Raw genomic sequence first — 25,963 nt, forward strand, 5'->3', positions numbered from 1 at the left:
TGCTGTTTTGAGGTGTAATGCTCTATAAGTTTCTGTTAGGTGTAGTTCATTTATCATATTATTCAAGCTCTCTGTTTATTTATCCCCTGTCCAGATGTTCTGTCCAATACTGACAGTGGTGAATTAAAGTCTCCAACTATTATTGTAGAGACACCTATTTCTCCCTTCACTTTTTCCAGTGTGTGCTTCATGTACCTTGGGACACCCAGATTAGGTTCATAAATATTTATTATAGTTATTTCTTCTTGGTGAATTGCCTCTTTTATAATAATGACCTTCTTCATCCCTTATAACAGTTTTGCATTTAAAATCAAATCTATTTTGTCCAATATTAGTATCACTACTCCAGCTCTTCTTTGGTTATTATTTATGTGGAATATCTTTTTTCAACCTTTCTCTATCAACCTGGTTTTGTCCTTATATCTCAGTTGAGACTCTTACAGACAGCATATAGATGGCTCATATATATTTTATTATCCATTCTATCAGTCTATAACTTTTGATTGGGGAGTTCAAGTCACTAACATTCATTGTTATTAATGTAAAGGCATTACTTAATTTGTCCATTTTGACTTTTGTGTTTTTACTGTCCTATAATGTTTTTGCCACTCTTTTTACACTTTTAGTTACTCTTAGTGATGTAATCTTCATTTCTAGACTCTCTTCCAAGACTCTCTCTCCTGTCTTTTCTTTTTAGGCTGTAGCACTCCCTTTGGATTTCCTGCAAAGCCTGTCTCTTCACTACAGACTCTCAGTTTCTGTTTATCTGTGACTATTCTAAACTTGCCCTCATTTTTGAAAGGCATTCTTTCAGGATAAATGATTCTAGGCTGACAGCTTTTCTCTTTCAGTACTTTAAATGTATCATAGCATTGCCGTCTCACCTCCATGGTTTCTGATGAGAAATCAGCATTTAATCTTATTGGGCATCCTTTTTATGTGATGAATCACTTTTTTCTCAGTGTTTTCTCTTTATCTTTGGCATTTGAAATTCTGATTAGTATATGTCTTGGAATGGGTCTATTCAGATTTATGAGGATGGGAGTACATTGTGCTTCTTGGACTCAGATAGCTGTGCCTTTCAGTAGGACTGGGAAATTTTCTATGATTGTTTCCTCAAATATTCCTCCCTCCCTTTTCCCTTCTCCTTCTGGGATATGCACTGCATATGCTCTTTTTATATGGTACATATGTTTGCCTGTCTCTTACCATCATTTAGTTCCCTGAAATCCTGTTCAATTTTTTTTTTTCATTCTTTTCTTTATCTGTTCTTTTGTATGTTCATTTTCAGAGGCCCTGTCTTCAAGATCACTGATCCTTTCTTCTGCCCTTTTAAAACTGCTGGTATATGTCTCCCATGTATGTTTTGTTGTTGTTTTTGCTCCAGTGTATTTTGTATTTCATTTATTATTTGAAATAAGATCAATTTCCATAAGATCAGTTATTTTTCTATGTATGCCTTCAAATTCTTCTTTGTGCTCACCCATTGTCTTCTTGATGTCCTTAACCTCTTTGGCCAGCTCATTGAATTTATTAAGTAGACTTGTTTGAGCATCTATGATTAGTTGTACCAACTCTTTTATGTCATCTGGAGGCTTAGTTTGTTTCCTTGATTGGGCCACATCTTCCTGTTTCTTGGTATGGATTATAATTTTTTATTGGAAGCTCAGCATCTGATTTACTAAATATATTTATTCTTGACCCCTTTTCTCTCTTTAGTCTAGGGCTTTCTATCTGATTGGACTTTTTCCTCAGCCCCCTCTTTGATATTTGGTTCAAATTATTTTGGAACTTAAGAGTGGTTTGTGTTTAGACAATCTGAATTTTTTTAGTTCTTTTTTATTTGTTTCTTGCCCTTTCTCCCTTGCTGGTTGTGGAATAGGAGCTGAGGATGACCCTGGTACTATAAGCCATACAGGCTGAAGCTGCCAATATTACCCCAAGAACCTGCCTTTCTCCCCTGCCAGGGGTAAGGATGGAACTGCAGCCATGTGCAGTAATCCAAGCTGTGTGGGCCAAGCCCATGTGTAGTTATTCAGAGAGACTAATGAGGCTTTTCACCCTTCCCTCCCTTCCTGGGGTAGGAATGAAGCCACAGCAAACTAAGCCATGGGAGCCAAAACTGACCACAGTTGCCCAGGTAGACTAATGAAGCACCAGGTTCCTTCCTCCCCTGCTAGGGGTGGGAATGGAGCCTCTGGTGTGCCCAGCAAACTAGTCCATTCAAGCCAAAAGAGACTGTTTGCCCAGAGAGGATAAGAGGGCACTGTTCCTCCTTCTTCTCTGTCAGGTGTAGTGTTGGAACCATAGATGTGTCCAATAATCTATTTTGTGTGGGCTGAAAGCAATTACAGTTGCCCTGAGAGGATGAGGGAGCATTGTCCCTACTCCTGATCTACCAGGGGGAGAGATGGAACCACAGGAGTGCCCAAAACTCTAGTCCGTGTGGGCTGAAAGTGCCTACATTTGCCTGGAGAGGTTGCGGAAACACCACTAGCCACCTATCCTATTGGAGGTGGAGATGTATGCCCACCAGTCTAGTCCATGTGGGCTGAAAGCACACAGTTGCCTGGAGAAGCTGGTGTCTCCCTGCTTCCTCCTTGCCAGAGGTGGGTCTAGAGCCTAGGCTAGGGTTGCAGTCTGACCTGGGTGGAAAGAAGCTGGTCCCTACAATCTGTGATTTTCAATCAGCCCCACATCCCCCCATCCTGGAGGCAGAATTAAAGAGGAGGCTTCCAGCCTCTTTCCAAGTTAGGTTCAAACTTTAGCTTTCTTAGTATTGGACTTTAGTCAGCTGAATTTACTAATCAATAGCTGAAAATGGTGCCTGACTGTCTCTTGCTTCCCCATTTTTGGGAAATAGAGCTTCCAACTCCAGCCAAGAAATAGCTCCGAGGTGGCTTGCATTGCCGCTGAGGGACGGGCACTAGCCTGGGCACCAGCCTCTCCAGCATGCAGTGCTGTACTCACAAATCTTCACTGCAGATGGCAGTCTCCTCCTTCCATTCTTCCAAGGATGTTGCAGGATGCTTTTCTGGTCTTCTGGACTCCCTCAAACACATGATTTATATGACTGTGTCTGATTACTAACAGCCCTGTAGAACAAGCTGACCTTTGGAGCTCCTTACTCTGCCACCACCTTGCCCCTCCCCCAGAGAGGAGGCTCTTTTTATATGTTAGGAGAGAAGCCAGTCAATGGGAAGAAGCATTAATAGAAAATATAAGAGAGAAGTGCCCAGGAGAGACAATTCCAAGGCACAGATAAAGTAATTAGGCTTGAACAGAAGGACCAGTCTTTCGACAGCAAAAAAAGAGGTGAGAACAGGTGCAAGCGTAGGTAGAGATATTTGAAGCACTGGAGCCAGGAAACTGAGTGAATTGATACTCTCTTACCTTAAGTTTATTTGTAAAGTATGGAATGAATCATATGCTAAGAGAGAGGAGAAAAGGGTTAGGGCCCTGGGGAGAACAGTAACTGTAGAGACAGGTAAAGGATCTGGCCCCAGGACAGGTGGAAGAAGGGCACAGCAGCTCAGAAGACCAAGCTCACCTTGGACACCTGTATTGGTCATAACCACAGATTACCAGGAAATGTGATTTCCATCAGCAGTATTCATTTGATGATTGAGCATCTTCTAGATCTGTGCAGCCTCCAAAGACATCCCCAGTGTCATTAATTTACAAAATAAATATTGTAAGCTTCTCAAGGGTCCCTGAACTCCCCTGCATCAGCTTGAAGGTTTTTCGTAGTCTTGGTTATGTATGTCTAGGAAATTCTTTACAATAGGCATTCTACCTGCCAAACCTGATTCTGGGAATTCTCATTCACCCTAGTTTCCTCAAACCTTTGTACTCGGGGATACTTCAAAGCTAAAAGGAGGTACTCTTTCCAGTACTCTTATCACCCAGGGTCCCGAGGACCAGCAAACTCTCATGTTTCCATTAATCTTTTAGGAGCTGTGTGCCATATGTCTTGCAGATCATGGTTTACTTCCTACTCTGGAGAAAGATTTGTTTCAGACCATCACAGGCCTCTCCTCAATAATACACCAGGGCATATAAATCACTGGGGAGTGAAGGGAGCTGTGTCCTCTGATGAAAGGAAGCAGCCCTTATGTAGGAGTAAGCTTGTCTTCCAGAAGCCTTCCCTCAGCCCTTGATCTGGGAGGATGTGGTGAGAATTTCAAAGCTCACCTAAACAAGAACAATGAAAACACCATAAAACCCTCATCATGCTATAAGGGAGAAAATTCCTTCAGCTTTTGTCAGCAGTAGATAAACTCTACCTCATTTTGTAAATAGAACGTTGTCATGTTGTATAATTTTTAAATGGAAGATAAGAAGAAATATGTGGAAAATAATATTAAAACTACATAGAGTATTCTTTGGACCAGTAGTTAGCAGGAATACCTGATAGCATGTAGGCTACCAAATTCTAACTGAAAGTCAGTGTGAGTGTTCTGGGGTTGTGTCCCTAGCTCACATCTAGTTAGAAGACAACTCCTGGTCATTTAGCCAGAGGGCATGGCACACAGTTTGACAATAGATGGTTGCCTGATTTTAGGAAAAGACCTCCTTAAATTCTCAATAAACAAATTCATAAAAAATAAGGTTATAATGATAATTTTGATCCTGTCAGAGAAATTTTTAAAAATCTGATCATATATGGGGTTTCAATTTCAGATGGTCAGAAACCTAATTTTTGTCAGAGTTCGACAAACATTATAAAAAATTCAAAACAAAAAAGGTATAAAGAAAATACAGTAGTTTCCATTTAAGTAACAAAAACTTTTTGAAGTATGCTTCATTTATTTAATAACAAGTATTTATTGAGTCTTTAATATGTGCTAGACTTCATACTTAGTACTGGGACTACGTAAAGTATAGTGAACAAAAGTGAAACACAGCTCTTGCCCTTAAGGAGATTACTTATGGAGGAGATAGATGAAAAGCAACTAATGACAAAAATAGTTGTATTATTATACACTCTTATAAAAGCTAGGAAGGTACAGTCATGCTGTAAGAGTATATTGGCAGAATAGATGAAGAGGTCAAGGAGTGTGTCTCTGGGTAAGAGACATTGAGTCTGTGCCTTAAAAGATGAAAAGACATGAATTAAGCAAAAACGTAGATCTTTCTAGGCTGAAAGATCATGTTTGAAGCTCCCATGCTGGGAGATAAAGCATAGTCCTTTCAGGGAAATAAAGGTCAGTCTGGCTATTGTGCCAGAGAAGGAAATAGTTGATGGATGGTGAGGCTAGGAGGCAATTAAAGGTCAAACCCAGCAAGACCTTTTAGAGCTGTCAAGGATTTAAATTTTTATCTTAAGAGCAATGAGAAGTTCTTGAATTGTTTATGAAAAGCAATTTCTGAGTCATTGAAATAGCAAAGAACCCCAAAAAGTAGGTTGAAATTATTATCCCTTTGCAGGTAAATCCTCTCCTAAAAAAAAAAGTCCAGTAAATTCTCATGATATTTGACTCAGCAGAAGTGTGTACTGAGGTCACCATTACTGCTGGGTGGAATCTTCTTATTCATGTAGTCCTACTTCATTTACAAAATGTTTACACATCCATTCTTCATTCTTTCATTTATTTATTCAACAAACTCATTGAAGACCTATCAAGTACCAAACTCTTTGCCTTGAATAAGGCATAATTCCTACCTTCAAGGAACTGATAAACTAAGTAAGTGCAGTAAATCATAGTAAGTCCTAAGTCAGGGCCTTTGATCACTACAGAATTTCTGTTAATGTAGTCAAGGCAATAATTTTTATGTTCAATAAGCGAATGGAGGCTTATCAGTAAACCACCTCAGCTAGCTGGTTTGTAACTAAGAAGGATCAGATTGGAACCTGTATCTGCTCACATCTGGTCTAGTCTTGTTTTTCCTACACCAAACTGAGATTGCTAAACCATTCATTACCTGTGTGTTCTTAGGAATCCTACCCTGGCTACAAATATTGCTACCTGAAAGTTCATAAAAATACAGGTTAGAAGAGCTATTTGCCCTTTTATGTAGTATAGTAATCTTTTCCAAGACATCTAGCCTCAGAAGACTTATAGTATCATAGTCATGGCTGTGACTATGAGAAAGTTTCTTCTTTTGTCATGCTGAAAACTACCATCTGTAGTATCTACTCATTCATCTTTGTTTTGCCCTCTTGGGCATCAGATTATTTATTTCCCTTATTATAACAAAACTACAATTATTTGAAAGCAGCTTCAGCATCTTGACTAAGTGTTCTTTTATCAAAGCCAAAAATTTCTGGTTCTTTGAATCATTCCTTTAGTAAATGTGATTTCCAGACCTATCACCACGGTTACCCTTTCTGAACACACTCATGTGTTATGTTCCCTCTTAAAAATCTGGCAGCTGGAATTATACATAGTATTCCAAATGTGGTCTAACCAGCTATTACTTCCCTTCCATTAATAAAGTCAAAGATTGAGTAGCTTTTTATTAACTAGTTCAGATTGGTATTATTGAACTTGCGGTCAACCACATACCCCAGGTATTTATCATATGACTTACTGCACAGGTGACTTTTTGAACTTAATGACAGGACTACATTTATTACTAAATAAATTTAAGTCTTATTGCTATTGGCCTAGTTTAGTTTGTTGAAATCACTTTTAAAAAAAAAATCATGATCCTCTCATCTAGCATATTAAGTGTCTCTGTTAGCTTTATGCCATATATAGACGTGGTAAGCATGCATTCTACATATCCATCTAAGTCATTAATAAACATATTGAATAGGACAAGTCCAAGATCTACGTGCTCTAGTGAATCACCTGATACTTCCCTAATGCTTGTATTCAGTTAGCCACCAACCATCAAACTGTACTATCTAGCCCACTTTTCTTAAATAAGAAAATGCATATTGTCTTAGTTTGCCAAAAGGCTGCCAATGCAAAGTACCAGAAATGGGTTGGCTTTATAATGGGAAATTTATTAGGGGTACAGTTCTGAGGCTGTGAAATGTCCAAATCAAGGTACCATCAGAAATGCTTTCTCAACCAAGTCAGCTACTGGTGATCCTAGGGTCCTGACACATGGTGAAGCAAAATGGTGGGTGATCTTTGCCTAGGGCTTGTCTTTTTCCAGGCCTCCTCTCTCAGTCTTAGCTGCTCTGCTTTCTTCCCAAGTTCAGCTGTGGACTATCAGGCATATAGCTCTGTTCTTCAAACTTGAGCTGCTCCATGGGCCCAGTTTCTTAGGGGCTTCATGCTTAAGCTTTGGCTGCTAGCAATCCTTGAGTCCTCCTTCACACAGCAGGGTCGAAAATGGTGGCTTCCTTTCTCTGTCTCTGTGTTGTATGTGTGTGTGTGTGCTTCCATTTATATAAAACCCCAGTAAGAGGGCAGAGACCCAACCTGAGTCATGCCTCATTGGCATAGTCCATCAAAAGGACACCAAACCCATAGGAATGGATTAGTTCAAGAACATAACCCAATTTCTTTTTGGGATTCATATAATAACTTCAAACTGTCACACTCCACCCTCTGAATCCCAAAAAGACATGTTTCCATATGCAAAATGCATTCATTACATTACAATATTTCATTTCAGTAGCAATGCTAAGCAAAAAAAGTCATAAAAATAAGTTATAGGGAAGCAGATTTGACTCAATGGGTAGAGTGTCTGCCTACCACATAGGAGGCCCAGGGTTCAAACCCAAGGCCTCCTGACCCGTGTGGTAAGCTAGCCCATGCACAGTGCTGATGAGCACAAGGAGTGCCATGCCACACAGGAGTATCCCCCACGTAGGGAAGCCCCACACACAAGGAGTGCACCCCCTAAGGAGAGCTGCCCCACGTGAAAAAAGTTCAACCTGCCCAGGAGTGGCGCTGCACACACAGAGAGCTGATGCAGCAAGATGATGCAACAAAAAAGAGACGTAGTTTCCCAGTGCCGCTGGCAAGAATTGAAGCGGACATAGAAGAACACACAGCAAATTGATGCAGCGAGCAGACAACTGGGGTGGGGGGAGAGGGGAGAGAAATAAATAAAAAATAAATATAAAAAAAAAAAATAAGTTATAGGTATATGCAGTTTGTCTTGGAGCAAATTCTCCTCAGGCTGTAGACCGGTGAAACTGACAAAACAAGTTGTCTGCTTCCAGTATACAAAAGAGGGGCAGACATGGGACAAAAATTTGCATTACTACAAGGAGAAATTGGAAGGTGAATAGTTCTTTATGGATCCCAAACAGTTCCAAAACCTGCAGGGCATACTCCATTAGATTTCACAGTCGGAGAGTCATCTATAGGATGTTAGTGTCTTCTCCTTGGGGCCTTATGGGGGCCCACCTCTTCCAAGGCTTGCCAGAGGCCATCTTTTCAGTTCCATGCTCATCAAGCAGCTGAGTAGTGGCTGACTTTAGACCTCACTCTCCAAGGACATTGGATGCAGCCACACTATCCCTAGTCTCTCAGGGACAGTCTCAACCTTCTTAGTACAGTGGGGGTGGTGACAACATTCTTCCTAGTCTCTGTCATACAAGCCCAACCCCCATAGAACAATGGGGTGGGGACCTAACTCTCCCCAACTACCAGGGAAGTGTGCTCCACCCTCTCTGTACCCTTGGGTGACTGAACTTTCCCTGAACAATGGGCTAGCAGATCCACCATCTTCAAATGCCGGGGCTAACTCACCTTTTCCATGTAAGTGGGTGGGGTTCCTCTTTTGGCCCAAGAAGATTTCTTAAGTCCATACCTCAGCTTCCACAGCTTCCCTCTTGAACTATTTTTCTTTCAATCTCTCCCCGACCTGTCAAGCTGACAGTGGTTTTGTTCATATAGATCTCACAAATAGCTCATTGGTTTTGTATCCAGTTCACAGGAATCCAAGCCGGCAGACAGTATAAGACTTTCCACAAGTGCTTCCTGGGTAACTGCATTTCTAATCCTCACTTACAAGGAAATGGCTGGCTAGTTCCAGGTTTAGTTAAGTCCTCACATGGTACACTATTCTCTGGGGGGCTTGTTTTCTGGAAGCTCAGCATTTCTCAAATCATCAGTTTCTGGTTTCTTTATGCCTAGCAGTTCAGTTCTTGGCTTATCTCTTTCCTCTTGCATTTTGCTGTAAGCCTCAAGGAGAAGCCAGGCCACATTTTTCACATTTAATTTGGAAATCTCCTCAGCTAAATGTCCAAGCTCGTCATTTTCAAATTTTGCCTTCCATCTAATATCAGGAGTCCTTCTTGCCAAGTTCTCTGCCACTTTAAAGCAAGGATCGCTTTCTTTCCAGTCTTCATTTCTGTCTAAGTCTTCATCAGAAGTAACTTTAGGGTCCATATTCCTACAAAAAGTCTCTTCAAAGCATCTAGGCCTTTTCTGTCAAGCACTTCACATTTCCTCAAAAAAAAAAAACCCTTACCCATTTATAAAACTATTCCCACGTTTTTGGTAATTGCAAGCAGTACAAACCCCACTCTCCTGGTACCAATTTCTGTCTCAGTTTGCCACAGGGTTGCCAACACAAAGTACCAGAAATGTGTGGCTTTTTATAATGGAAAATTTATTAGGGTAAAAGTTCTGAGGCTGTGAAATGTCCAGATCAAGGCGCCATTAGAGATGCTTTCTCAGCAAAATCATTTCCTAGTAATTCCAGTGCCTCAGTGTCCTGCCACATGAAGCAAAATGGCAGGTGATCTATGCCGAGGTCCCTGCCTTCCTCTCAAGTCTCGCTCTCTCTTGGAGTTCAGTTGTGGACAATCAGGCATATGGCAGGGCTTGTATACTCAGCCTTGAGCTGTTCTGTGGGCCTAGCCCCTCAGGGGCCTCTTTCTGTGCCTCTGTGCTCTGCTGATTCCAGGTTCCGGGACATCTCTCAGCCTTCTGGGGCTTCTCTGCTTCCCTACAGTCCTCTTTCTCACATGACAGGATCAAAATGGTGGCTTCCTTTCTCTGTGTGTCTCTCTTTGTCTCTGTTCATATAAAGCTCCAGTAAGAGGGTGGAGACCCAACCTGAGTCAAGCCTCACTGACATAGTCTGATCATAAAGACCCCACACCCACAAGAATGAATTAATTCAAGAACATAATCTCCTTTTGGGATTCACCAAATTCAAACTGTCACACATACAACAGCACTTTTTAAATTACACTGCAGAAAGTATTTCGTATCTTGTCTATAAGAACATATCAGGGAAACAGACTTTGGCCCAGTGGTTAGGGCGTCCGTCTACCACATGGGAGGTCCACGGTTCAAACCCCGGGCCTCCTTGACCTGTGTGGAGCTGGCCCATGCGCAGTGCTGATGCGCGCAAGGAGTGCCGCGCCACGCAGGGGTGTCCCCCATGTAGGGGAGCCCCACGTGCAAGGAGTACACCCGTAAGAGCTGCCCAGCGTGAAAGAAAGTGCAGCCTGCCCAGGAATGGCGCTGCCCACACTTCCCATGCCACCAACAACAACAGAAGTGGACAAAGAAACAAGACGCAGCAAATAGACACAGAGAACAGACAACTGGGGGAGGGGAGGGAATTAAATAAAAAATAAATAAATAAATGGACAAAGGGTATGGGGAAAGGCAGGAAGAGATGAGAGGTGGAGGCGTCTTCGGGACATGGAGCTGCCCTGGATGGTGCTTCAGAGGTAATCACCGGACATTGTAAATCCTCACAGGGCCTACATGATGGAATAGAGGAGAGTATGGGCCATGATGTGAACCAATGTATATGAGGTGCAGAGGTGCCCAAAGATGTACTTACCAAATCCAATGGATGTGTCATGATGATGGGAACGAGTGTTGTTGGGGGGGCGGAGAGGGGGGGTGGGGGGGTGGGGTTGAATGGGACCTCACATATATATTTTTAATGTAATATTATTACAAAGTCAATAAAAAATAAAAAAATTAATAATAAAAATAAATAAATAAATAAATAAATAAATCTTAAAAGGAAAAAAAAAAAAGAACATATCATGATACTTAAAGTATCTGGATGAATTAAGACTCATATGTGTAATCAGTCCATTTAGTACAGATCACACAGAGGTAACCCTGAACACTGATGACTAAAGCAACATGTAGTAATTTTCAGAGACATCCCTAGCCTCCATCCAGGAATTTTTACATGCAAAAAAAAATCCACCTGGGTATCTGGCTTCTTGCTTACTTCTTTCACCCTTCCCACCCCCTGTACCAGGGCCAGAACAGGTATCAGCAAGTTGGAACCCATCAGAATGTCTGCCAAGTGCCCTTGTCTTGAGTTCCCTGTGTGTTTACCAGTTTGTTCTGGTTAAGTCACAAACTGCTTCCAGAGATTCTTGAGAGTACAGATTTCCCTAAAATATTTCTAGTAAATATGCAGAGGAAATAATTATATCCAGAATATCTGTTATTTCCTTTTCATCCCTATCCAATCTTTTCTACCCTGACCATCCTAGAAATTCATCTCCCTCCTTCCCATACCTGAGAGATAAAATCAATCTTATAACTTTTTAACTTTAGCTACCATCTCATGCTCAGTCACTTCCAGATATCTATCTCTGGCCCCTACATCCCTCCCAAGCTCCAAATTTCTGTTTCTAACTACCCAGCAGACATCTCTGCCTGAATGACCTATAAGCATCTCAAACTCAACAGGTCTAAAACCCAAATGATCCTTTGTCATTCCTAAAATCAGCTTCTCCTGGATTCTCGGCTTTGGTTAATGTTATCACTATTTCCCAACATAAAAATCTCCGGTAATATTGATATAAGCTTGTATTGAATGCCTATTTTATGTCAGGCACTCTAAATATATTATCATTAGTCCCTATCACCTCCCTAAAATGTGGTTGCTCCCGAAGCTCAGAGAGGTTAACCTGCACAGAGAATGGGTCTGGGTTCCAACGCAGAACTATCTGCCTTCCCAAGCCTATCTTCTTCCTACTGTATCCCAGTGATGTCCTTTCTCTCTCTTCACCCACACATTCAATTAATCACTAAATTCTACCACAATTATCTCAGAAATGTCTCTGGAAACTAAACTGCCTTTCTCTATGCCCCCAAGGCCTAATTCAAGCCTTTGTTAATCATCCCTGTCCTAAATTTTAGTAATATCTCTTTTAAAAGTCTCTCTCTTGACAACCTTTCCACCCTCAAGTCTGTCTCTGCTACAACCACCACAGGGCTTACTAAAACTCAGAGTCCAGCTTAGAGAAGGTATGGAAGTTTGGTAATGTTTATGAATTCCAAAAATATATGCTGGATTATGTTTACAAACTGGTCGATTCCTCTGGGCATATTAGATTGCATTAACATCAGAGGCTTCACTTTTGCTTGAATAAATAATGATTAGGGCTTTGATTGGGCCATGTCAGTAGGACATTGAGTCTCTGACCCCTTGGTGAGTGAGGACTCACAAAGAAAACAACATGGCAGAGGAGACAACTGGAGTTTTGATGCTGGAGCCCCAGGAAGTAAACACACAGGCAAGGAACACAACAGAATAAAGATGGCTCCATAGACATAGTAGAGTCCCTGGGAAGAAAGAGAACCTGATAGTCTACAGCTGACCTTACGGAGAGACCAGAGCAGCTGAGCCCAGGAAGAAATGAGCCATATACCAGACTACAGCTGAGACCAGAAGAAGCTGAGACCATGGAGCCTTAAGAAAAAGGCTGAGCCTTCACAGAGACTGGCAGCCATCTTGCTCTAACATGTGGCAACAGATTTTGGTGGTGGAACTAACTTATGCTTTATGGCCTTGTGACTCTAAGCTTCTACCCCAAATATTATAAATACCCTTTACAAAAGCCAACAGATTTCTGGTATTCTGCATCAGCACTCCTTTGGCTGACTAAAACAGAGTGCTATCCTGTCCATCAGGACACTCTGAACAGACCATTACCTGAGACCAGGCAGGCTACATCCTGTTCCCTTTCTCTGCAGGCTAGGGTTTAATCCCTTAGCATCTGTGGAAGTCTCTTCTTCCATTTACAGCCTAAGTCTTTAATTCTTCCATATCATGGATTTCCTTCTTAAAATATTCTTTTAGAAACCATTTTATCTGGTGGTATAAGTACTAAACTTTAAATACATTCCTTCCCCAAAGTAGGGGATGAAATTTTATATGAAAAATGACTTTCAGTCAAAAGTCAGCAGAACAAAGAAAATTCCTAATTAGAATATCTTCAATTCAATTTAAACATCTCAACTCCCAGCACAAGTTAACTGTTACACTATTTTCCACTTGAAGATTCAAAAGTAAGAGAGAAAATTATCATTTTTAAGCTTAGAGAGTAGAATCCCTTTAAGGGACTCTTTAACAAAAGAGTGGGCCAAAAGATGGCCATTTTGGATGTGGAAGGATAGGCTAGGAATGAGAAGAAAACAATCGCTAAAATGTTTCATGTAATAAAGGAAGTGAAATTTTGAGGTAGGAGCAAATGAGGTAGAAGAAAGAATTGAAGGGGGGAAGGAAGGAACCCCAAAAGATGTACCATAATGGGAATTGCAGCTCTCTGAAGGAGGAATCAATGAGAATTAGAAGGATGACTTTTAATAAGAGTAATGCCTATAATTTAACTTAGCTGCAGAGGTGTGATGCTTTATAACCCCTTCTTGATTATGCCTGGATCATAAAGCCTAAGGGGGGAAGGCTGGGATAGGAAGAGAGGCAGGGAGCAAAATAAAAAGAGAAAGAGAGAGAGAGAAAAAGGGGAAGGAGGGATTTCAGGAATGCTTTCCATTAATGCCTTGTCACCTTGTGTCTTATTAGTAAAATTAAATTGGTGTAATTTTTAAAAAATAGTTCATTGGATATAAATAAACATTTCAATAAAGATAAATGGAGGGAAACGGACTTTGGCCCAGTGGTTAGGGCATCCGTCTACCACATGGGAGGCCCGCGGTTCAAACCCCGGGCCTCCTTGACCTGTGTGGAGCTGGCCATGCGCAGTGCTGATGCGCGCAAGGAGTGCCCTGCCACACAGGGGTGTCCCCCGCGTGGGGAAGCCCCACGCGCAAGGAGTGCGCCCGTGAGGAAAGCCGCCCAGCGTGAAAGAAAGTGCAGCCTGCCGAGGAATGGCGCCACCCACACTTCCCATGCCGCTGACGACAACAGAAGCGGACAAAGAAACAAGACGCAGCAAATAGACACCAAGAACAGACAACCAGGGGAGGGGGGGAAATTAAATAAATAAATAAATCTTAAAAAAAAAAAAAAAGATAAATGGATACATAGAAGAGCACAAATTATATTAAAGTGTTCTGATTTGCAATTGTAGTAAAAGATAATGTACTAAGTAGAAGGCAGGATGTAGGCCTGCGGTGGTATCCTTATACTCAAAAGATGTGAGAGAAAATGTTATTGATCAAAGTGCTTTAATAAAAATACAAAAGGCAAATTGCAAAGTATCCCCCAAATAGATTTTATGATTAGAGCAACGGTCCCTAGTTATATTTTGCCTATAGCCTCCCACATACTCCTCACAACTACCACTGTGAAGATAATAAAAAATAACTTAAATGACAGTGTTGATCAGGACTGTGTCTTAGTGTGCCAATGCAATATACCAGAAATGGGTTGGCTTTTGTAATGGGAAATTCATAAGGGTAAAAGCTTACAGTTCTGAGGCTGCAAAAATGTCCAAATCAAGGCATCATCAGAGATGCTTTCTCACCAAAGGTAGGCTTCTAGCAGATCCTGAAGTCCTATCATATGGCAAAGCAAGATGGTGGGTCTGCTGGTCTCTCTATTAGTTCTCCTTGAGCTCAGCTGTTGGCGATCAAACATCTCTCCCTGGGCCTGATCTCCTGAAGCCTCTTCAGGCTTCTCTTTCTGCAGCTTTCAACCTCCCTGGAGTCCTCTCTCTCACATGACAGGGTCAAAATGGCAGAGCTCCCTTTCTCTGTGTCTCCTCTTTGTCTACACATGTTCTCAGTTTATATAAGACCCAGAACGAGGCAGACACCCAACCTAAGTAACACCTCACTGATGTAGTACAATCAAAAGTTCTAAAGCAATCTAATCAAGTGATCTAATCAAAGGTCCCTTAACTGAATTTAATGAAATCAAATTCATTAAAGGACCCCATACCCACAGGAATGGATTAGTTCAAGAACATAATCTTTTCTGGGATTCACAAAATTCAAACTCTCACAACTAGCTAGGTTATTCTGCCATGACAAACTACTAAAAAAAAAAAAAAGAAAATCCCTTCTGGTCATCAGTCATTTAATCCATTCTTTTTCCCATACACAGAACAGACAAATCTTTCCCAAGGTTCTAATCAGTCACCATATCCTACTCAGAATCTGATATTTCTGAGTGATAATCAGTCCAGATGTAACTCTAGATGATCATTTGTCTAGAGACCAATGAATTTATTGCTCATCCTCCATCCTGGCTGCTATATAGGTCGGGATAACAGTAATAAGCCCTTCTATTCGGAAGGGGAAAAAATGAGAGACATACAGCAGCCTCTTGTTCATAGCAACTCTGAAACTTCTGTGGTCACTTATTGTGGGGTCTGTACCAAAAAAGCACGGAATGGTTGTTGAGCCCTGTTTCTACTCCTAGATGCACTCTCTCACCTTTGTTCTTCAGGTCCCTGGACCCACCTTCTGAGAGATCTTCTTTGGCCACATCTGTAGCTTGTATTGAGTCTCAAACAGTTCTTTAGTTTCATGAGTTCATTGGGCAATAGCAAGTTCTCAAAAACTCAATATATTTCTTAGCTATTTGGTTCCTGAGAATTCCATTGCCAATACCACAATTAGGTCCTTTAAAAACAAATTTCTTTGCTATCTTGCTTCCTTACCTCTCTGGATTTAAGAGAGCTTCTGTGGAGATGCCTATATCCTTAATCTAATCTTCCTAAATTACCTTGACAATTAAGAAGTTTTAAAGTGGATGTGATACCCATACTCAGCCTAAGGGTATACTTTTGTATTCAAAGGCTTTCTGTATTTTATCTCTGGCTGTTTGGGATTTAAAAGCACTTGGCATTTCCAACTTGGCAAGACCCTGGAATTCTGGAATCTCTATTCTCTTTCATTTTTGTTTGCAAACTGGCCAATTCTTTCCTGAGTTCATCTCTTCCTCATAATACAGTGCCAGACACAGACAGCAGCAGCCAACAAACATTACTAATGTTTTATTTTCAAACCTCATCTTGTAGAGCTACAAATTTATTAGGTTCGTGATCTGTCTCCCAAGTTATCTCAGGCAGCACTTTTACTAAATGTTTTGCCACTTCATGACATGGATCCCCATCTTTTTAGCTTTTGATACAATTTCTACTGCCTGAGCATTATGCATGGACTTCATGTTTTAGGTTTCTAATAGAACTCTACTTCTGTTACTAAATTATCTTAGTTAGTATAAGCTCAGTTTGCTGCTTATCATAATCCTAGAATATATTTCTTGTTCATGCTACATATCCAGTGTTTGTCATTAGGGGACTCTCTTCTACATGGCTACTCAGAGACTCATCATTTTGTATATGCTCCATGGTGATAAAGCATGCCAAAGCCTAGTGGCTTTTTAAAAAACATACAACAGTGATTTACCACTTCTCATGATTCTGAGAGTTGGTTGGGTGAGTTATCTGAAGGGTTATGCAGGAATCACTCATGTAGCTGCATTCAGTTGAAGAACTGGCTGAGGGATGGATTCAGCTGGAAGTCTTGGCATCTCTCTCTCCTTTCATCCTCAAAGAGGCAGGACCAGTCTTCCTCACATGGTGCCAACAGGGCAAACCCCAAAGACAAAGCTTTACCAAGCCTCCTCTTCATCAAATTTGCTGATGACCCATTAGCTGAAGAAAGTTACACAGCCAATATGGGAAGAGACTACAGAAGGGCATGTGATACTGGGATATGCAATTCATTGAGGGACATTAGTGTAACAATCTACCACAGCTAAAGCAGGGGTCACCAAACTTTTAAGTTCTAGATAGAATATATATTAGGCTTTACAAGCAATACAGCCTCTGTCACAACTATTTAACTCTGCCATAAGAAAGAGACAAGTGAGTATAGGTATGTTCCAGTAAAGCTTTATTTACAATAATAGGCAGCAAACTGGATTTAGCCCACCAGTGATCCAGAACCAAAAGGTTTTTTTTAGTTGCCACAGCAGGGGGAAAAGCCTGGCTCTTTTATGCTATGGCATAAAACATGGTAACACATGACAAATCTACCTTTAGCCCATTGGCCCAAACTAGTCACATGGCCATACCTAATCCTGCTCTGTTCCTGGAAGAAGAGAACTAGAAGTGGATAGAGAATAGAAGTGTCTATCACAGAAGCCAAATTTAGATAATGTCCATTCAGTTCATCAGCTTATATCTTTATTGACTTACAGGCACTGGTTATAAGTACTGAACAAAATGGACACTAAACTGTTGACCTCATGAAGTTTATGAGACCATGACAGCTAATATACTAGGAGGGAGAAGCATTTTATATATCTCTGCTCTGGAATTGTTACTTATTTTCTCAGTATTTGTCTACCTGGCTTTTCACCAGCTGGGAAATGAGCAACTTGAAAGTTTAACGGTATCTTCTCTGTGCCTAATGCAGAAACTGAATCTTTGTAGTTACCCTCTCAGTGTTTTTCGAATAATTGACTGAATGATCAATTGATCAGTACAAAACAGGGATTTACTTTAAACTTCTGGGGAACCTGGGTTTAAGTGCTTAATTTCTCTGGCACTTAGGTGCCTAAATCCCTCATCCCTAGAGCTGCCACTGTACAAAAGGCCTTTAGTTGGGAGAAGCCTGCTTTCTCTATATGTGGAAAGAGACATATAGGCTCCAAGAATTAAAATCTGTCTTCCGTCCACCCTTACCTGGTGAGTGAAAGGGATACCCAACAAAATTTATCTCCCGAATCCTGGTTTTCTTGGCCAGAAGAAGTACCTTAAAGGTTTAGATTAATTTGCTTGCTGTCAAAAGGCCCTTGGACAGTTAGCAGAAACCAGCCTTATCTTTGTTATCTCGGAGAGTATGAATATCCTCATTTCATTGTGCCTGAATATGACTTTGAGAATGTGCAGAACATAAATATTTCCCGATGCTGATCCCAGGACCTCTCCTTAGAGATGTAGTTCTGGTTTTTGGCACTCTGCTAAAAACCTGGGGTATGCACTGAAGTTACTGAGAGTCATTAGGAAAAGGGAATATAGAAGAGAGCACAGCACCTTAAAAAGCCCTATGCGTAATAAATAATTCTGTATCTATGCACTTAGTAAAAAAGCAGTGTGACTTACTGCTTTACATGGCCTCCTAAGGAATGGCTTTTATAAATGTAAATAAATGTTTCTCAAAGAATACCTATTTTGTTTAAGGTTGATGAGTGGAGCCATTTTTTTTTTAAGTTGGCTGCATTCCATGTTTTATCATAGTCAAGTTTAATTCTTAACCTTGGAACAAATAGGGCAAAATCAGGATGCAGAGTCTTTTGAAACAAATGCTTTTGCAAAACTATCCATTTGAGAAACAGGTCCATGGAGAATACAAATACACAATTGACTCCACCCCTGTTCTCAAGAAATTTACAATCTAGAGGTTGAGGCAGGAATATAAACAGGTAACTAGGATGCAAACAATAAAATTTGTGCTCAAATAGATACATGATTAAAGTACTTTGCATATGGCTCTGTAGTGCAATGGATAGAGCATTGGACCTAAAATACTTTGCAATGTAGGAGTAGCAGTTATCAAACTGAGGAAGAGAATAAAGATATTAGGGAATAGCTTCATGCAATAAGATGTCCTTTAAGCTCTGTGTGCCAAGATACTTTGGATTTTGAAAGACCTTGTATAGAGAAAGCGTATTCTAAGCACAGGGCATTGTGAGTGTCAGACAAAGGTGTAAGGTAAAGCACTGTCCCTAGAATGAAAAAAGAAGGCATCAGGGGAGGACTGGTGACTGCCAGGTTGCAGGGGATGAGCAGAGGGAGGATGTAGAGATGACATCCAGGTTTCCTGGATGCTTAATTTGGTCAGGATCTCTGAAGGAGGAGCCACTTTGTAAGAAAGGAGGTCAATGACCTTGAAGTTACTTCCAAATTTGAGTTTGTGACTTTCTCCTGTCAATCTACATATAGTCTTCTGGTACGTCTTCACTGGTAAAATTAGAATTCATTTGTTATATGCCAAGTAAACACCTAACATTCTTCCTTCATCCATGAATTTTCAGTCTGTCTTCTTTTATTTGTTGTCCTAACAATAACTGAAGGCCCAGATTTGGACTGCATTGGTATTGCAAATCATCAGTATCAACTGTACCCTAGCATAAGGAGGTTTTGCCCCTACCCTCAGGTAATCCTGGCTATAAGCATGAGGTTCTTGGCGTTGTTTTTCAAATAGTTCTGTTTTCAAATATTTATCCATTTAAGCAACACTGGTATTTAACATCTGTTCTTCTGACCTAGCACCTGGCTTCCTGGGATAGAATGTTTTTTAGGTCTTAGTCCACTTTCTCATGATAGAAAAATTAATTTTGACTCCCAGCAAATTAATTTATCTAACATTCTTGTTACAAGTTATGTGAGGGACCTTGGGGGAATTCATGAAGCATTTTGTTGGTAGGTTTTCAGTTATATGTCTATGTCTGTGGTACAGAAGGGTACCCCCATGATAGTAAGTCAACACTCAAGAGCCTGAAACTTTTTGCACATTTCATTTGAAGTCCTGATTTTTAGGGCTTTTTTCCACTGAGATTCATATGCACACATAAAGCTGGCCCCATGGCTGGGCTCCAGCCCATACAGAGTTATTTGCCAATTCCAAAGAAGCAGAGAATGAAGATACTTATGCCCCGTCATCCATCATTTTTTTTTTCCCTGTGAGCCTTACAGCTGGATATTGAAAAATCTGGATTTGATCTTTTGTTTTGTTATTTTTTTTTTCATTTAAGTCAACTGAGTAGCCTGTACATATGGATATAAAAAATATATATCCAGGAAGTGTTTGTGGTATTAAATCAGAACTTGAGACATTTGAAGTCTGCCATTTCAGTAGTGTTTCTTATTTCTTTTTAATCAGATAGTGAATATTCATTTGGCAGGTTTTGTTCCTGACTGGTTTTGGCTATGTATATGTGGACATTGTTCATCAGTGTGGCACAGTCTTCATAACTTTTGCCCCAGAAGAAAAAGCAGAACCTATTTTAAGCAATACCAACAGGTAAGTTTAATTATTTTCCTGATAGCAATATAGTAAGCTTTCCTGTTATGACTTTGAATCCTGCTATTTAGCATTCTTTGTGATCTCTTTATGTATGTTAAAACTTTTGGTTAATTATTGTGTAATCCATAAGTAAGGATATGGTTATTAGCATTAAATCATAACTACAAAGAGAAAGCAATATAGCATCTTTCTTGGGTACGTCTTTTAGGTCTTCTGTGATAGGTTCAACAAACTGATTTATAAACTGAAGACGTGTGTTTTGAATTATAGCATTATCATAAGCATGAGATGCAAGTTATTACTTCTGTATCTGTATGACAACTTCAACTTCAAAATACATATACTTCTCAGGGCCACATTTTTATCCCTTCAACCTGAGTGTTGCCATCAGGTTTTAAAAACATGAACCAAAGAGTTAATAACCTTAATTTAAAAGAGCTCAGGTAATTTAATAGGAATAGTCTAAAGAATCCCCTCCTTCCAAAAAGAAATAAGGGCAAAAGGCATGAACAGATAATTCTAGGAAGAGGAAATATAAGTAATCAAAGAAACAGAAATTTATATAAGATACTATTTATTTATCAAATTAACAATGATGTTCTATCATATACAGTCCTGGTAGAAGTATAAATTAGTGCCATTTTCTGGAAAGCCCATTCGCAATATATATTAAGAATTTTGAAACCTCTGTTAAGAGATTTTAATGAAATTACAGGAAAAGTGGGCAAAGATATATATGCAGAGAAATTACAATGGCAAAATAATCAGAGTGCAAATGTCTATTAGTAGGGGAATGTAAAAATAAATGGTATACCCACTAATAAAAAGGCATTATCAAGTTTTTAATGGATAGAATATAAAATTAAATATGTAAGTATGATCCTAGTTATGTGTCACATGTACATACAAACACATTCACATACACAGAAAGCATTCCTAGAAAAAAGACTGAAGAGAAAAGAATAAAAATTGTTGATAGACTTGGGATTATAAATGATTACATAATAATCTGTATTTTGATTTTCTAAAATAAACATTTTTAAGCAGCAAAAATAATTTAAGATTAAAATAAAATAATACCAACTTCCATATATTTGTTTAAGCCTTTTTTAAAAAATGTTCTGTGATTTTTATGTATTGTAATAACTCATAATTTGGAACCTGCTAATTTGAATTTGTAATATTTAGACAAAATTTTCTCTGCTAAATTATTAATAGTATCTGTGAAATTGGAGACTACATTTTTTGTTTCCAGCCTACACAACAATTTCAGAAAGGGTATTAGTAAGACATTGGCTAATGACAATAGCAACAGCCCATGGTTCTGTGGTCGAAATAGGAAAGGTACAAGTATTTATTTACTTGTACATCCTTAATTCATCTATTCAAGAAATATTTTTTCAGTGCTTACTAGGTGCCAGGTACTATTCTAATCACAGAGATCATCAGCAAATAAAAAGACCAAAATCTCTGCCCTTGAGGAGATTGTGTTCTCATGTTCTCATAGAATCAGGAGAGGGGACAGACAATAAACAAAATAAATAAGTTAATTAAGTGGTACAATAGAAGGGCTAGGTTCTACAGGAATAAAATTAGAGTCCTCTAGGAGTGATGGGGGTGCCAGGGCCTGGGGAGAGGAATAGTGCAGTTTTTAATAAATTGGGGTAGGAAAGCCTCATGAAGAAATTGACTTTTGAGCAAAGGTTTGAAGGTAGCAAGGGCATTAATAATGTGATTATCTGGGGGACGAGCTTTCCAGACAGAGTGTACCGCTAGTCCAAGGGTTGGTGTATTTGAGGAGCAGGCAGGAGGCCAGTGTAGGCCAAGTGGAAGGAGTCGAAGTAGTAGTACAGGAGATCAAAGAAATAGGGCTCGAAGGAGGGAAACATACTGTGTAGCACCTAGGAAGCCATCGTAAGGGTTTGGTTTGCATTCTGAGTAAAATGGGGAAGTTGTTGGCACACTGAAGATCATTTGATTGCTTTGTTGAGGTAAATTGTAGAGAAGCAAGGGGATGCAGGGTAAGGGGTTAGGAGATTATTACAGTTATTCAGACTAGAGATGCTGGTGGCTTAGACTATAGTGGTAACTGTGGATGGTCACCTTAGAATGATCAGATTCTGGATATATTTCCAAGGTAAAGTCAATGGGATTTCTTGACACAATGGATGAGGATTGATATATCAGAATGACACAAAAATCTTTGGTCTGAGCAGCTGGAGGAATGTGGTTGCCATTAATTGAGATGGGAAAGAGTATACATATATATGTATGCATGCATGTATGCTTGTATGTATGTTCAGGGGGTAAGATGAAAACTTTGGTTATAGACATGATAAGTTTAGATGTCTTTTAGATATCTGAATATGTGGGCCTTAAGTTAGAAATAAAAGTCTGGAGTTCAGGGGAGAGGTCTGGGCTAAATGTAGAAATGTGGAAATGATCAGCATATAAGCCATGAGACTAGATGAGATCTCCCAGGAAGTGAGTGGAGACAGGGAAAGGAAGAGGACCAAGAGCAGTGCTTTGGACACCTTGACATTAAAAGGTCTGGAAGAAGAGGAGGGATTAGCATAGGTGAGTGTAGATGAGGGACCAGAGTAGAAAGACTGAGAATGTGGTGTCCTGGAAGACATATAAAAAAAGTGTCTCCAGGAGGAGGGAATCACCATCAATGTCACATGTCACTGACAGTTTGAATAAGGAGAAAACTGAAAATCCGTCATTAGATTTAGCCACATGGAAGTCAGTGATGACCTTGACAGGAGTTGTTTGGGTAGACCGGTTGGGGTGAGGGCCAAAAGCCTGTTTGCAGCAAGCTTGAGAACAAAAGGACAGAAATAGGAGACAAAGTGTGCAGAAAATGCTTTAGAGTTTTTACGTAAAGGGGATCAAAGAAATGAATGGTAGCTAGAGGATGATGTAGAGTTACAAGAGAGATGTTTTTAAGTTAGGAGAAAGAGCATGATGCTTAAAAGCTGTTAGTAATGATCTAGGAAAGAAGAAAAATGTGATGTAGGAGAGGGGTGAATTGCTGGAGTGATTTCCTAGAGTTGATGGGAGCAGAGTGGTTTACTGCACAATAGAGGGGTTCCCCCGAGACAAGAGCACAGGCAGTTCAGCTCCAGAAGTGATGGGGAGAGCGTAGTACTCGGTTTATAGATGCTGCTAGAAGGGCAATTGTGGTGGGAGTTCATGGTAAGTGTTCTGCCTGAGTCTTCGTTAGTTTATGTATGTCTTTCTGCCTTGTTGTGTTCATTATGGTTGAGAATTAATGCACAAAGACTGGAGGGATTTTGGAATAAAAATCTGGTGTCGATAAGGGAAACACATACAGAAACATGACATTGGGAACATTTTCCAGTCCTCTTGGAGTATGACTACTCTGTCTAGACCCAATGTACTGAAAGTTACGTTCTTATTTCTTTCTTTTGAAAATCCGCTGTCCCATCAGGAGTTTTTTTAATAAGGCACTGTCATAAAAAAAGAGAGAGAGAGAAGGAGGAGAGGGAAGAAAGAGAAAAAAACAGTAGAGGTGGGAATAATGTTCTTTTCCTTTTCTCCTCCAGAACGCTGGAAAAGATTGTTACATTTAAAATGTTCATCACTCAACTGAGCTTGGCAGTGTTCGATGACCTCACCCACCACAAAGCATCATCTGAGCTTCTGAGACTCACCCTAGACAACGTTTTTCTCCAGATGGCTCCAGGGGCTAGCCACCTCCCTGGAGAAGAGACCCCTGCTGCACTCTTCCAGCTTTACTGCATGGAAGTCTACTGTGGGGACCTGCAGCTGGACAACCAGCTTTATAACAAGTCCAATTTCCATTTTGCTGTGTTAGTCTGCCAGGGAGAAAAAACAGAACCTACTCAGTGTTTCAAAATGCACAGTCTCCTTGTATCCAGCAAAGATTTGGAAGAATACAAGGAAAATTGTTTTATCAAATTTCATATCACCCTAACTGAGAGCAAGAGCTTCGTATTCGATATTAACGAGTTCAGCTTTGAATTGAAACCCGCCAGGTTGTATGTAGAAGATACATTTGTATACTACATCAAAACGTTGTTTGAAACCTACCTTCCTAAGAGCAGGCTGGCTAGTCACTCCAAGGTGCTCTCCGGAGGTAAACAGGAGTTGCCCTTGCAGGTCAGACAGCACGCCAGGGCCTTGGTGAATCCTGTGAAGTTACGGAAACTCGTGATACAACCAGTGAATCTCCTCGTCAGTATCCATGCTTCCCTCAAGCTGTACATAGCATCCGACCACACTCCTCTCTCCTTCTCAGTGTTTGAGAGAGGGCCCATCTTTACCACTGCCCGGCAGCTCATCCACGTCCTGGCCATGCACTATGCCGCTGGGGCGCTTTTCAGAGCAGGTGAGGGTGCCAGGCTCCAAGTGTGATGAGCTTGAGCCTGGGCAAAGATGAAATGCTTTGGGTAGCACCTTATCTCCTTTAAGACACTAGGGGAGCAATGTGGGGAGAAGTAAAGGACGTGGACTTTGTGGTTCTGTCTGAAGAACTGGGTTTAAATTTAGACTTGCCACTGCTCCCTGGAAGGTTTGGTGCAAGTTATTGACCCTCTCTGAGTCTCAGTTTCCTCCTCTATAAAATGGACTTCGAGATTTCGAGAGAATTAGATGAAAGGATGTAAAGTACCCTGCATTTTGTTTGGCATTTTAAAAACCCTCAAGCAATAGTAGCTGTTATATTAGTTATATAACAGAATTTTAATTCAACTTAGCAAACACTTTTTTTTTAGCACCTTCTAAGTCTAAGGTTCTATATTAGCGCAGCCAGGAAAACTAACCCAGCCTTCAGCTCCTGGGCCCAAAAGAAATCACATTTTCTAGAGTTGTCAGTTTTCTTCATTACAGCCCACAAATAACTGTAGATAGAAAATCCAGAGGATTTTGTGCATTAGTAAGATGCAGGTGAAAGCCCCCTGCTCGTTCAGGGCTGCACTGCCTATCTAGACAGAGTGCATAGAGGAGACTGTTGGCTATCTCACCCTCTCCACAGACCTGAGCCCAAAAGAAAGAATAGTCCTTGCTCCTCACACCCTCTGGTGCCAGGCAAATGGCCTCCTACAGGACGCTAGGCCAGTGTTCCTCAGGGGCTGCCCTGGGGAAGTAAGGTTTCTCTTTTCAGTTTGGCCAGAAAAGTCTGCAGGGGGTGGTCTGAGTAGGAGTACAAAGGATAGTTTGGGAAGCATTGTGAGCTAAAAGTTGAGTGTCACGGACCAGACCGTGTGGTCTCAGCATACTTTACACTAATTAGCATCAAAGTACACATTCCTGACCCGATTTCACTCTAAAGTACTTTTGGTTTGATAATCTGGCTCCTCATGTTCCCAAGAATTCAAGCAAAGAACACCATCCAGGGTTGGCCTTCACAGGCTTTCCAGTAAAGAATGTAGAAATCTTTCTTTCTCAAAGCAGCAAAGGAAAGAACCTCTGTTCTAACTTCTTTGTAACATTGTACTTGGTGGATACATTCCCATATGCTATGGCAGTAAGTGGCCCATGTTACTGCCGTATAGTTAGGATTCCATTTTCTCCATAATGAAAATTCATAGAGCTACTACGTCTATCCAGAACTGTTAAACTGAAAACGACAAGATCAGGGGAAGGTTCCTGCCAGAACTGTTGTTTTAATAGCTTGCACAGCAATGAAGAAAACATTTCCCTCTTGCTAAGAAATCATTTAAAAATAAGCAGTTAACATTTCAAATTTAATAGATGGGTATATTTATAAGCAATTCCAGAAACTTACCCTTACAAGCAGTTTTTGCTTTTAGCATGAGGAGCAGGAATGTGGGCTGCTGAGCTCT

The 25,963-nt window shown here is 40.4% G+C and overlaps 1 protein-coding gene across 4 annotated transcripts in view; it reads left to right on the plus strand.

Moving 5' to 3' along the window:
* VPS13B (vacuolar protein sorting 13 homolog B) overlaps positions 1 to 25,963 on the plus strand; it is a 1,042,333-nt gene that overhangs the window by 995,515 nt on the left and 20,855 nt on the right. For all 4 annotated transcript variants that reach the window (XM_071207936.1, XM_071207935.1, XM_058275777.1 and 1 more), the window contains 2 exons: positions 20,011 to 20,129; positions 23,702 to 24,507. In XM_071207936.1, the coding sequence (XP_071064037.1) occupies positions 20,011 to 20,129; positions 23,702 to 24,507 (925 nt within the window). The remainder of the gene's footprint in view (positions 1 to 20,010; positions 20,130 to 23,701; positions 24,508 to 25,963) is intronic.

The sequence above is a fragment of the Dasypus novemcinctus genome, chromosome 14, assembly GCF_030445035.2.
Source record: "Dasypus novemcinctus isolate mDasNov1 chromosome 14, mDasNov1.1.hap2, whole genome shotgun sequence".
Lineage (NCBI taxonomy): Eukaryota > Metazoa > Chordata > Mammalia > Cingulata > Dasypodidae > Dasypus > Dasypus novemcinctus.